Raw genomic sequence first — 14,581 nt, forward strand, 5'->3', positions numbered from 1 at the left:
GTCACACTGGTCAGAACTTTCTGGTTCAGTTCGGAAGGTTCCCTTTGGTTTTGTTGATGCTTGGTTGTTGATTTTTGTCTTTCAGTTCGTTTGGACCATATGATTGGAGGGAATAAGAAAGGAAAGAATGTTCCATCCGAACTAGAATTGTCTGTTCTGAATTTCTATCCTGTATTTACACTGATAACTTCTGTAAACTCCTTTTACAGGGGATTAGGATGGGAGGATTGACAGGTGGGAAACTTAAATCAAACATCACATTGAGATCTGACAGTCATTCGATTCATCAGGACCTGAATATCAATGTGGAAGGAGAAATGTTTGTTTGTTCTGTCTGTGGGAAAAGATTTCAAACATCAGTGTGACTGGAAAAGCAGCGAGACACACACACCCGAGTGACAGCGTTCCAGTGAACTGACTGTGAAAAGAGCTTGAACCAGTTACACAGCCTGAAAAAACATCACACCATTCACAGCAGGGAGGAACCGTACATGTGCAGTGTGTGTAGTCAACTGATCATCAACCTGGAGAGACACAAGGATACTGGCACCATGGAGAAACCATGGAAATGTGAGGAACATAGAACAGTACAGCACAGAACAGGCCCTTCGGCCCACGATGTTGTGCCGAGCTTTATCTGGAACCAAGATCAAGCTGTCCCACTCCCTATCATCCTGGTGTGCTCCATGTGCCTATCCAATAACTTCTTAAATGTTTCTAAAGTGTCTGACTCCACTATCACTGCAGGCAGTCCATTCCACACCCCAACCACTCTCTGCATGAAGAACCTACCTCTGATATCCGTCCTGTATCTCCCACCACGAACCCTATAGTTATGCCCCCTTGTAATAGCTCCATCCACCCGAGGAAATAGTCTTTGAACGTTCACTCTATCTATCCCCTTCATCATTTTATACACCTCTATTAAGTCTCCCCTCAGCCTCCTCCGCTCCAGAGAGAACAGCCCTAGCTCCCTCAACCTTTCCTCATATGACCTACCCTCCAAACCAGGCAGCATCCTGGTAAATCTCCTCTGCACTCTTTCCAGCGCTTCCACATCCTTCTTATAGTGAGGTGACCAGAACTGCACACAATATTCCAAATGTGGTCTCACCGAGGTCCTGTACAGTTGCAGCATAACCCCACGGCTCTTAAACTCCAACCCCCTGTTAATAAAAGCTAACACACTATAGGCCTTCTTCACAGCTCTATCCACTTGACTGGCCATCCCAGCTGGAAATCCATCAGCGCACTCACACTGGGGAGAGGCCATTCACCTGCTCCATGTGTGGGAAGGGATTCAGAGAGTCATCCAACCTGCTGCAACACCAGCGAGTTCACACTGACCTGAGACCTTTTAAATGCCCAGACTGCGGGAAGGGCTATAAAAGTTCTGGGGACCTGATGTCCCATCAACGTGTTCACACTGACCAGAGGCCATTCAGGTGCTTTCACTGCGGGACTGGGTTCAGGAAATCATCTGAATTCACTGTACATCAGCGCACTCACACTGGGGAGAGGCCGTTCACCTGCTCCATGTGTGGGAAGGGGTTCATTAATTCATCCAACCTGCTGAGACACCAGCGCACTCACTCTGATGCAAGAACTTTCAAATGTCCTGACTGTGAGGAGAGCTTTAAAAACAGTGATAATCTGCTGAGACATCGACGCACTCACACTGGAGAGAGGCCGTTCACCTGCTCTGAGTGTGGGAAGGGATTCACTCGATCAGCCGCACTGCTGACACACCGGCGAGTTCACAGCGGAGAGCGGCCATTCGCCTGCTCGGAGTGTGGGAAGAGATTTACTTATTCATCTCATCTATTGAAACACCAGCGCACTCACACTGTGGAGAGACCATTCACCTGCTCCATGTGTGGGAAGGGATTCACTCAATCTTCTAACCTGCTGACACACCAGCAAATTCACAAGTGAGTGCAGAGGTTGGAGTTCTCTGTATTGCTGCTGTTGATCACATTGAGGACTAAATGTGTGGATTAAACCTGAGGTGTGTAAGAAATGTGTCCCAGCTGCTCTTCCATGGTTCAGAGCTCCTCGGCACGGAACAGAGGCTCCTTTACAACTGTGTTTAGAGTCAGGAAGAACAACAGTGAATGCTGGAAACATGCCGTCAAATCAGAGATTGGTGTAAAACTGGGATCTGTTCCTGAGTGAGAGTGAAACAGCAGGTTTAAGTTTCCTGTCTGGAACTGATTGTGGTAATTATGGTAATCATAGAATCCCAACAGTGCAGAAGGAGGCCATTTGGCCCATCGAGTCTGCACCGACTCTCTGTCAGAGCATCTTCCCCAGACACACCCCTCCCACGCTAGCCCCATTACCCCACGCATTTACCCCACTAATTCCCCGAACCATAACATCTTGGGACATCTATGGGGCAATTTAGCATTGGTCAATCTGCCTAACCTGTACATCTTTGGACTGTGGCAGGCAACCAGGGAGCATTTCCATGGAGATGCTGCTTCGACCCAGAGTGTAATGGTAATGCTGCTGCACTTTGATACGACTGCTCAGACATTAGACTGTGTCAGCTCTTATTGATACTGAATAAAATCTAACCACTGTCACCAATAAGGGTTATCACTGGCAATCATTTCAGAGTTTGGGGAAAGAGAATAAAGGGCTAATGGACACCCCGAATCCCAATTCTATAGAATAAAAGGATGTTCACAATACTCTGGGCCCAAATGGTTTCTCTTCAGCTCCTCTGCACCCTGTTACTGTGACTCCACACTTTGGGCACATGGACTGAACCCCAGGGGTTCCATCACCATCTGCCCCAATCGCCCCGTCTCCTGCCCCAATTGGCTGGAGGCCCATTTCCCAGTCAGTCCTCCAGCACCTTCCTGTCTCTCTATCAGTGCAACGCCCAGGGCAGCTTCCCAATTGAGGCTCAGGCCCTGTTATTCTCAGCGAAATTCAGCTCTCAACTCCGTCACCTGGCTGTCACTAACATGAGCAACAGAGAGAGAAAGGTGCCCCAGGCTGAAATGGGAACTTGAAACTTGTGGCTCCAAACAAACTCTTCAACATTTGTGCATTCAATACCTGTTTTTGTATGAGGTTGTTATTTTGACATTGAGGCACTGGAGGCGAAGAATAACTTTCCCTTTCCAACTTTGAATTAGAACCATAGAACCATAGAAAATTACAGCTCAGAAACAGGCCTTTTGGCCCTTCTTGTCTGTGCCGAACCATTTTTTGCCTAGTCCCACTGATCTGCACTTGGACCATATCCCTCCACACCCCTCTCATCCATGAACCCGTTCCAAGTTTTTCTTAAATGTTAAAAGTGACCCTGCATTTACCACTTTATCCGGCAGCTCATTCCACACTCCCACCGCTCTCTGCGTGAAGAAGCCCCCCCTAATATTCCCTTTAAACTTTTCTCCTTTCACCCTTAACCCATGCCCTCTGGTTTTTTTCTCCCCGAGCCTCAGCGGAAAAATCCTGCTTGCATTCACTCTATCTATACCCATCAAAATCTTATACACCTCTATCAAATCTCCCCTCAATCTTCTACGCTCCAGGGAATAAAGTCCCAACTGAATCAATCTCTCTCTGTAACTCAGTTTCTCAAGTCCCGGCAACATCCTTGTGAACCTGTCTATTGTCTATTGTATCAGCCACGGAGCAGTGGATCCACACGCTTCCACAAGAAACTGCAAAGGGTGGTGAACGTACCCAGTCCATCACACAAACCAGCCTCCCATCCATTGCCTCTGTCTACACTTCCAGCTGCTTTGGAAAAACAGCCAGCATAATCACGGACCCTACACAGCCCAGACATTCTCCCTTCCACCTTCTTCCGTTGGGAAAAAGATACAAAAGTCTGAGGACACGTACCAACTGACTTCCCTGCTGCCATCAGACTTTTGAATGGACCTACCTCATATTAAGTTGATCTTTCTCTACATTCTAGCTGTGACTGTAGCACTACATTCTGCACTCTCTCCTTTCCTTCTCTATGTATGGCATGCTTTGTATCGCGTGCAAGAAACAATATTTTTCACTGTACACTAATACATGTGATGATAATAAATCAAATCTTCACTCCGAATCTGAAGATTGTTCTTTCCAATCCCAGTCCATTGACCTGAGGCCAACATTCAAAGTGCCAGCACTGAGGGAGTGCTGCATTATTAGAGCTGCTGCCTTTAGGATGAGATGCCAACCCAAGTACCCCATCTGCCCCTTCAAGGACATAGATGTTACCATGGATATGATTTTGAAGAAGAGCAGGGGGGGGCTATCCCCAGAGTCCTGACCAATATTTATCAATCAACATCACTACAGATCATCTGCTCGTGATCATGTTGCTGCTTTTGGGATCTTGCTGTGTACACATTAGCTGCCACATTTCCTGCATTACAACAATGACCACACTTCAAAGCTGCTTCATTGGTTGGAAAGTGCATTGGGACATCCTGTGGTCCTGAACGATGCTAAATGCAAGTTTTTAATTTCAGATTTGTGTTCCCTGATCTTGATATCTGAATTTTAATTGATTTCAGCCACCCCCCAACTTGCCATTTAACAAATTCACCTTGGATCGAAGAATATTTTAACCAATTAAGGCAACAGCAGGAATCTACGGTGGGTAAATTTTAAAAATAAGTTTATTCGACAAGAAATGTTTACTTCAAACATTGGCTTTTACAGCTTGATGTGGGTGATCAGTCTGTCGAAGGTTAACCCTCTCTGGCTCCTTCTTTGACAGGAATTCTTGTGGATTTCAACCTCAGAAGTCTGGTTCCTTCTTTGACAATAATTTACCTGGAACTCGACCCTGTGAATATTCAGTACTTGGCTGGCAGGGAAGATGTTGGGAATCTCTACTTTTATCCCCAAAGTGACCATTACCTGACATCAGAGTTGGGCTGATTGTGACGTGACACTTGGTCAATTTGGTTACCAGATTAATTTAACCGGATCCCCAATTACTGACACCACCTTCTCTCATTATCTTAGACAGGAAAACAATTGCACAGTTTCATACTAACCCTTTATCTGATTCTATACAATCAGGTATTCAGACAATTTCAAATTCTGAGACAAATCAGAGCTTGAAGGTCTCTCTTACCAGTACATTTATCATCATTGCACATTCTTCACATACACAGCAATTCAGATGATATGTTTTTACAGCAAATAAAACTCAGCCTTTTACTATAAGCCGACTTGTGACACTAATAGATAAACAAAAAAATGACATTCTTTATCGATTTATTAACTGTAACTCAATTAAATCTCACTACTTCTCCAGTTATTTGTTACTGACTGCGAGCTAATTAATACAGTAATCTTTAGTTAATAAACTTGGTTCCTACAAGATAGACTGGTTCAAAAAGACAGTTTGTCGAAAGACAACAGCTTTCTTCCTTACTAATCCTGACCAGACTGAACAATTAACCTTATTCTTCAGCTGGACTTTGGAAGAATATGATATCCTGTAGCTTATCAAAATTATAAAATAATTTCTTTCTTTAAACAACTTCTGCCGGCTCTGCAGTTTCTGGAAACATTTCAGGTTATTCAGTGTTAATATTTTAAAATAAAGATCTACCCTTTATATAATTGTCTATTACACTGAGTCACTGATGATAGCTTATTCAAGGTTCATTACTGAATAACCATATGTTACATATAAAATCAATTTGTAGCTAATAAAGCCAGTGACAGAAGGTGAACAGACTGTTAGAAGCCACATGTTCGATTTTAAAATGGTTTCCTTGACCTTGTTACTTATAGCAATGAATATGGTATGAAAGTGATTGAATTTTAAAACTAAATTTGATGACTCAGGCCTGCAATTTCCTCCATTACAACAGTCACTACAATTCACAGAACTTCATTCACTGTATAATGTTTCAGGACAATGGCAAAGATAGATAGAGAAACAAGGTGGTGAAAGGTTATCAGGGGGAGGTGGGAATGTGGAGTTGAGGTTTCAATTAGATCAGCCATGATTATGTTGAATGGCAGAACAGGCTCCTGATTCACATGTTCATCTGACACCCTGTGGTTGTGAGAGGTGCTATAGAAATGCAATTTTTTTTTGTTTCCCCACAATGTTGGATAATTACACTCAGTCCCTGCATCAAAATCATTGTTAAAGGTTGAGTCTAAATTTGACACATTTTGAATGCTGGGGTGGTTTTCTCCAAAGAGAAGACGAAGAAGTGATCTGATGGAAGTCTTTAAGATTATGAAGGGGTTCAATAATCCAACGGGGATTTAATGAGAAACCTCTTTACCCAGCGAGTGGTGAGACTGTGGAACTCACTATCACAGCGAGTGGTGAGACTGTGGAACTCACTATCACAGCGAGTAGTGAGACTGTGGAACTCACTATCACAGCGAGTGGTGAGACTGTGGAACTCACTATCACAGCGAGTGGTGAGACTGTGGAACTCACTATCACAGCGAGTGGTGAGACTGTAGAACTCATGACCACAGCGAGTGGTGAGAATGTGGAACTCACCATCACAGCGAGTGGTGAGAATGTGGAACTCACCATCACAGCGAGTGGTGAGAATGTGGAACTCACCATCACAGCGAGTGGTGAGAATGTGGAACTCACTGTCACAGCGAGTGATGAGAATGTGGAACTCACCATCACAGCGAGTGGTGAGACTGTGGAACTCACTATCACAGCGAGTGGTGAGAATGTGGAACTCACTATCACAGCGAGTGGTGAGAATGTGGAACTCACTATCACAGCGAGTGGTGAGACTGTAGAACTCATGACCACAGCGAGTGGTGAGAATGTGGAACTCACCATCACAGCGAGTGGTGAGAATGTGGAACTCACTATCACAGCGAGTGGTGAGACTGTAGAACTCATGACCACAGCGAGTGGTGAGACTGTGGAACTCACTATCACAGTGAGTGGTGAGACTGTGGAACTCACTATCACAGCGAGTGGTGAGACTGTGGAACTCACTATCACAGCGAGTGGTGAGACTGTGGAACTCACTATCACAGCGAGTAGTGAGACTGTGGAACTCACTATCACAGTGAGTGGTGAGACTGTGGAACTCACTATCACAGCGAGTGGTGAGACTGTGGAACTCACTATCACAGCGAGTGGTGAGACTGTGGAACTCACTATCACAGCGAGTGGTGAGACTGTAGAACTCATGACCACAGCGAGTGGTGAGAATGTGGAACTCACCATCACAGCGAGTGGTGGGAATGTGGAACTCACCATCACAGCGAGTGGTGAGAATGTGGAACTCACCATCACAGCGAGTGGTGAGAATGTGGAACTCACTATCACAGCGAGTGGTGAGACTGTAGAACTCATGACCACAGCGAGTGGTGAGAATGTGGAACTCACCATCACAGCGAGTGGTGAGAATGTGGAACTCACTATCACAGCGAGTGGTGAGACTGTAGAACTCATGACCACAGCGAGTGGTGAGAATGTGGAACTCACTGTCACAGCGAGTGATGAGAATGTGGAACTCACCATCACAGCGAGTGGTGAGACTGTGGAACTCACTATCACAGCGAGTGGTGAGAATGTGGAACTCACTATCACAGTGAGTGGTGAGACTGTGGAACTCACTATCACAGCGAGTGGTGAGACTGTGGAACTCATGACCACAGCGAGTGGTGAGAATGTGGAACTCACCATCACAGCGAGTGGTGAGAATGTGGAACTCACTATCACAGCGAGTGATGAGACTGTAGAACTCATGACCACAGCGAGTGGTGAGACTGTGGAACTCACTATCACAGTGAGTGGTGAGACTGTGGAACTCACTATCACAGCGAGTGGTGAGACTGTGGAACTCACTATCACAGCGAGTAGTGAGACTGTGGAACTCACTATCACAGCGAGTAGTGAGACTGTGGAACTCACTATCACAGCGAGTGGTGAGACTGTGGAACTCACTATCACAGCGAGTGGTGAGAATGTGGAACTCACTATCACAGCGAGTGGTGAGACTGTGGAACTCATGACCACAGCGAGTGGTGAGACTGTAGAACTCATGACCACAGCGAGTGGTGAGAATGTGGAACTCACTATCACAGCGAGTGGTGAGACTGTGGAACTCACTATCACAGCGAGTGGTGAGACTGTGGAACTCATGACCACAGCGAGTGGTGAGACTGTAGAACTCATGACCACAGCGAGTGGTGAGAATGTGGAACTCACCATCACAGCGAGTGGTGAGAATGTGGAACTCACCATCACAGCGAGTGGTGAGAATGTGGAACTCACCATCACAGCGAGTGGTGAGACTGTGGAACTCACCATCACAGCGAGTGGTGAGAATGTGGAACTCACCATCACAGCGAGTGGTGAGACTGTGGAACTCACCATCACAGCGAGTGGTGAGAATGTGGAACTCACCATCACAGCGAGTGGTGAGAATGTGGAACTCACCATCACAGCGAGTGGTGAGACTGTGGAACTCACTATCACAGCGAGTGGTGAGAATGTGGAACTCACTGTCACAGCGAGTGGTTGAGGTGAACAGCGTGAATACATTGAAGGGGAAGCGAGATACATACATGAGGGAGAAAGGAATAGAAGGATACGCTGATGGGGGGAGATGAAGAGGGGTGGGTGGAAACTTATGTGGAGTATAAATAGTGACACAGACTGATTGAGCCGACTGGCCTGGCCCTGTGCTGTCGACTCAATGGAACAGAGACAAATGTATTTTAGATCTACCTGGAGTGCTATTAAAAGCACTATTTACTATCCAAGATAAAATAAATGTCCTTCATCAGCTTTTGTGGGTCATTTCAGTAGAAATGTGCTCTCCCAGGCTCAAAGTGCATCAACCCACTGGAATCAACATCGAGAGACCAGCCAGTCCAACAGAAAGAAACTTCACCAAAATGATTCAGTCCTGGACATGATGAACAGCAGCAATAACAGCAGAATCCAACCCCTGTCATCATTTGTGAACTTGCTGATGTCTCAGCAGCTGTGATGACTGAGTGAATACCTTCCCGCACACAGAGCAGGTAAACTGTTTCTTCCCAGTGTGAACCCGTTGGTGTGCCCACAGGTTGGATGAATTACTGAATCCCTTCCCACACTGAGAGCAGGTGAATGGTCTCTCTCCAGTGTGAACTCGCTGGTGTGTCTGCAGGTGGGATGACTGAGTAAATGCTTTCCCACAATCAGAGCAAGTGAATGGTCTCTCCCCAGTGTGCACTCGTCGGTGTTTCTGCAGATTGGATGCATCTGGGAATCCCTTCCCACAATCGGGGCAGGTGAACGGTCTCTCCCCAGTGTGAACTCGCTGGTGTATCAACAGATGCGATGAATCAGTGAATCCCCTCCCACATTCGGGGCAGGTGAATGGCCTCTCCCCAGTGTGAATTCGCTGGTGCATCAACAGATGGGATGAGCGACTAAATCCCTTCCCACAGGTAGAGCAGGTGAATGGTTTCTCTCCAGTGTGAACTCGTTGGTGCATCAGCAGACTGAATGAATCACTGAATCTCATCCCACACATTGAGCAGGGGAATGGTCTCTCTCTGGTATGAACCCTCTGGTGCATCAGCAGGTTGGATGAATCAGTAAATCCCTTCCCACACTCGGAGCAGGCGAACGGCCTCTCCCCAGTGTGAACTCGCTGGTGCCTCAACAGGTTGGATGAATCACTGAATGCCTTCCCACACTCAGAGCAGCTGAATGGTCTCTCCCCGGTGTGAATGCGCTCGTGTGACTGGAGGTGGGATAACTGAGTGAATTCCTTCCCGCACTCCGAGCAGGTGAACCGCCTCTCCCTGGTGTGAACTCGCTGGTGCATCAACAGGTTGGATGAATCACTGAATCCCTTTCCACAATCGGAGCAGGTGAATGGCCTCTCCCCAGTGTGAACTCGCTTGTGTGTCTGCAGGTGGGATGAACTTGTGAATCCTTTCCCACACTCAGGGCAGGTGAATCGCCTCTCCCCTGTGTGAACTCGTTTGTGTGTCTGCAGGGAGGATGAATGAGCGAATCCCTTCCCACACTCCAAGCAAGTGAACGGCCTCTCCCCAGTGTGACTGCGTCGATGAGTTTCCAGCTGATATGGGAAATTGAATCCTTTACCACAGTCTCCACATTTCCATGGTTTCTCCATGGTGTAGGTGTCCATGTGTCTCTCCCAGTTTGACAGTCAGTTGAAGCCTTGTCCATACATAAAAAACCTGAATAGTGACTAGTGATGTCTTTTCAAGCTGTGTAACTGGTTGAAGCTTTATTCCACAGTCAGTGCACAGGAACACCCACTCATGTCTGTGTCTCCACGTTTTCCAATCACACTTATGGTTGAAATCTCTTGAAGCAGACAGAACAGAGAAATATTTCTCTTTATAGATTCCAAAGGCTGATGTTGTTCAGGTCCCGATTTATCAAGTTAATCTGGCAGATCACCACGAGTATTTGTTTTGAGAAGTCCAATTCTGATATTCTGTAAAATGAGTTCCAAAATTCATCACTGTCAGTGCAACTTAGAAATTCAGAAAAGACAATTCTAGTTTTTATAGAAAATTCTTTACTTTCTCCCGCCATTCTTACCCTGCATCTAATACACATCATAGAACAACACTCGACATATCCCTGTCCTGTATTAATTTACTGTCTCCTTAATATCAGCTATCTCCTGGGGATCCACCCCTTTAATTGTGACCATTACGAATATAGACCATCCTTTTAGCCAGACAAATAAATGTATTAAGCTGAGGGAGCTAAAGAATGTTAATGTCTTTAAAAGAGAAAGACTTGGGGCAACCTTTCCAGAGTCTGCAGCCTCCCTGGATTCACTTCCTTTCCCTTCAGTTGCTGCAAGTCCCCAATTTCCCCCAGAATGAGAAAAGAAATGGAAAGGGGGAGAAAAGAAAGTGTTTTACTCACAGAGGTTGGAGAGACAGAAGAACGTTTCTGTCTGCATGAAGCTCAATCTGCATTGTCACAAAGACAGCATTCTGATTGGCTGGAGGACCAGAGGGCTTCCGGTCCTCCAACTATTCTCATTGGTGAATGTCTCACGCGACATAATGGTGGGTGGGACCTCCTCCGTACATGCGCACCTTCCCTCTCCCCTGGACATGCGCATTCGGGGTCGCCTGCTTGCGTGGCGAATAGAGCGGTTTCCCCAGCGCCGTGGATTGTGGGTATGCGGCTGCCATTATTCAGCCGTCTCCAAACTCCTGGGACTGGGGTGAAAATTCGTGGGTTTGGGTTTGGTACCTGTGGGTTATAACTGGATTTGATTGTGACGCCCCTTTCGCAAAAGAGCTTGTTAAATACAGCTGTAAAGATTTGGACAGTGGCACAGTGGTTAGCACTGCTGCCTCACAGCGCCAGGGACCCAGGTTCAATTCCAGCCTTGGGTGACTGTCTGTGGGGAGTTTGTACATTCTCTCTGTATCTGTGTGAGTGGCTGGGCTTCCCCGTCTTGCCAGCGGTTGACATGAGCTGGCCATGTCAATGATGAACCTCATGCAGGAGGACACCAAGGCAGCCTCATGCAGGAGGACACCAAGGGCAGCCTCAAGGCTGGTTTGGCCCTTCTGGTTCCCCTCTCCCCCTGCTCCAATGGCACAGACATTTGGAAATATGTAACCAATGTCCAACTCCTCAGTGCCAAAAGATATTGCTGATTTTTAAAATTACTGCCTCTGAAAACTGGCATGGTTTGCAGAGATTAACAATTTAATGCACTTAACTGGACAGACTGGAAAATGCCCACATCTTTTCTCTGTCGAGTTAATCCACTCGAATGATCATCTGATGAGTCAGCTGACACTGTCCCATGCAGGGAGCCTTTTAAAGTGCTGGCCGTGACCTTGTTCTGGGTCACTGCCTGCAGTCTACAACACTAGACATCCCACTCTCCAACACTCATTGAGCAAAATGAAGGTCTACAACCCGCCCTTGCTGCTAATTGGTGACAATGAATGTATTATCAGACACGCAGTGATGGCGACCCAGAAGTCGGAATGCTGCTGAATTCCGGATGTGGAATGTGCTGTCATAGAAGCGAGAAGCAGGAGTAGGCCATTTGGCCCTTCAAACCTGCTCCACCATTCATTATAATCATGGCTAATCATCGAATTCAATGGGCTGATCATCGAATTCAATATCCTGATCCCACATGACTGCATTGTTCAGCTGTTGGAAGTTACCTCAAAACTGATTGCAAACGTTTATGTCTCTGATGTAAATCACCATTTAAAGTCAATAAGGCTGAGTGTAATTATTGAGCTCTGATGGAGGGTCATCTAGACTCAAAATGTTGGCTCTATTCTCTCTCCACAGATGCTGTCAGACCTGCTGAGATCCCAGCATTTTCTGTTTTTGTTTCAGATTCCAGCAGCCACAGTAATTTGCTTTTATCTTAAGAGATTATTCCTCAAATTGAAATTGACAAAATAAATTGATATGAATGGCTGATTTGAACATCCAAAGGGAAAGTTTAAGGGAATAATCACATTGTCAGAACAAAAAGAAACTAACAACTAACAGCCAGGTGGTTCCTCAGTGTCAAAAACGATTTCTTTTTCACAATAATATTTCTACTTGAATTTGGGTTAATTTCGGAAAAAAAGTCAGAGAAAATTTGTGTTATCTTTAGGAAATAAAAGACCATCTAAAACAAAGATCTTGATAATGCCTGAAATCAAATATGATTATAATATATGAAATATGATATGGGGAAGTTTAGGAGTGAGAGGAGGAGAAATTTCTTCATGCAGAGAGTGGTGAACTTGTGGAATTCGCCAGCACAGAAGGCTGTGGAGGCCAAAACATTAAAAATATATCTGTTTACCTTCTGAGATATATTCAGACTCTAAAAGCCTCAAGGAGTTTGGGGGGATCAGTGGAGAATGGTGTTGAGATAAGGGATCAGTCATGATCATATTGAATTGCAGAACAGGATCGAAGGGCCAAATGACCTACTCCTGCTTCTATTTTCTATGTTTCTGGAAGTCAACAAAACAAGAATCTCATCAGGACTGTTGTTAAAAATGGAAACGAGGAATTACACATCTTCAGCCTGATCAACCAACATAAATTATAAAAGTCTGTTTTCTTAAGTATATTTTTCCATTCTATATTGACAAGTATTTTTCTTTTAAATAAGCTTCCTTCAATTGATTATCTAAGATTCCTGTCATAGAATCCCTACAGTGCTGAAGGAGGCCATTCGGCCCAGGGAACCTGCACCAACAACAATCCCACCCAGGCCTAACCCCATAACCCATTTACCCTGCTAATCCCTCTGACACTAAAGGTCAATTTAGAATAGCCAATCAACCTAACCCACACATCTTTGGAGTGTGAGGAAATCAGAGCATCTGGAGGAAACCCACGCAGACATGGGGAGAATGTCTTATCCAGTGGTTAAAAGTCTTGTTTAAAGTAAAATAACTGAGGGAGTTGTTTACAGGCATCGGTGAATTGGGCTGATTGCAGACAGAATGAGCAGGACAGTGAGAGAGAGCTGTGTCTGCACTGGCGCAGAGACAGAAATCCGATTGGAGGGTTGAAACATGGAGTTACAGGATTTGGGAGGTGACAAGGACGTTACAGGGGAAAAGACGATTAGAGATTGGGGCGGGAGTTTACAAGGATATTGGGAGTTAAGGGTTGGTTTCATTGGGGGAGGGTGCTGGTGATGATGGCAGAACTGAAGGACATAGGAATACCTGAAGGGAGAGAACCATGAACGATATCAGTGAAAATAGGGAAGTTGGGTGAGGAGCAGTTTAGTGGGAATAAGGTCGAGGGAGGAGGTGGGATTGCTGGAAAGATATACTCTGAGAGGATACAAGGAGAGATAGGAGAGAATTGAAACAAAGGATCAAATTCAGGGCTACAGCAAAGGGGGGTCATTAGAAAGAGTTTGGCTCGGTGGGCTAGGGGAAGGGAGGGAAGCAGTAGAGGCAGCTGATTACATTGTCTAAATCTTAATGACAAAGAAGCTCCATGAGCTCCTCACACTGGAGGTGAAGATGGAGGAGACAGAGGAAAGAGACCTTCAAAGGATCCAAATTGTGTTTGAGATATTAAAAAAGCTCAACACTCTTCATGTCGAACACAAACTGAATTTATTTTACATAACAATGTATAACTTAACATTTATAACTATGCTTTGTTTATTAACAGCAATACTGTGATAACTTTCCACACAAATATGAACATACAAATTAGGAGCAGGAGAAGGCCACTCGGCCCCTCTAGCCTGCTCCACCACTCAATAAGACCCTGGTTGATCTGATTGTAACCTCAAATCCACATTCCTTTTACCCCCTGTTAATCAAGAATCTATCCAGCTCTGCCTTCAAAATATTCAAAGACACTGCTTCCAATGCTTTTTGAGGAAGACCCAGAGACTCGCTGCCCTCTAAGAGAAAACATTTATTTCTCATCTTTGTGTCAACTGAGCAACATTTTATTTTTCAATAATGTATTCAATAATAAGTATTAGATTCGCTCACATGAGAAATCATCCTCTTTAAATCGATCCTGTCAAAATACCTCAGGAACTGAAAAAGATTTCAATCAAATTGCCTCTTACTCTTTTAAGCTCCAGCAGAT

General features: G+C 45.3%; 2 protein-coding genes across 2 annotated transcripts in view; one reads left to right on the forward strand and one right to left on the reverse strand.

Annotated features, from left to right (window-relative positions):
• LOC144486716 (uncharacterized) overlaps window positions 1-1,935 on the forward strand; it is a 43,305-nt gene extending 41,370 nt beyond the window's left edge. Inside the window, exons 3-4 of the mRNA XM_078204724.1 lie at window positions 1,238-1,550; window positions 1,635-1,935. Coding sequence (XP_078060850.1) covers window positions 1,238-1,550; window positions 1,635-1,935 — 614 coding nt within the window. The remainder of the gene's footprint in view (window positions 1-1,237; window positions 1,551-1,634) is intronic.
• Window positions 1-14,581, reverse strand: part of LOC144486712 (uncharacterized) — a 30,790-nt gene that overhangs the window by 9,285 nt on the left and 6,924 nt on the right. Inside the window, 1 exon segment of the mRNA XM_078204721.1 lies at window positions 8,952-10,041. Coding sequence (XP_078060847.1) covers window positions 8,952-10,041 — 1,090 coding nt within the window.

Source organism: Mustelus asterias, unplaced genomic scaffold, assembly GCF_964213995.1.
Source record: "Mustelus asterias unplaced genomic scaffold, sMusAst1.hap1.1 HAP1_SCAFFOLD_433, whole genome shotgun sequence".
NCBI classification, from domain to species: domain Eukaryota; kingdom Metazoa; phylum Chordata; class Chondrichthyes; order Carcharhiniformes; family Triakidae; genus Mustelus; species Mustelus asterias.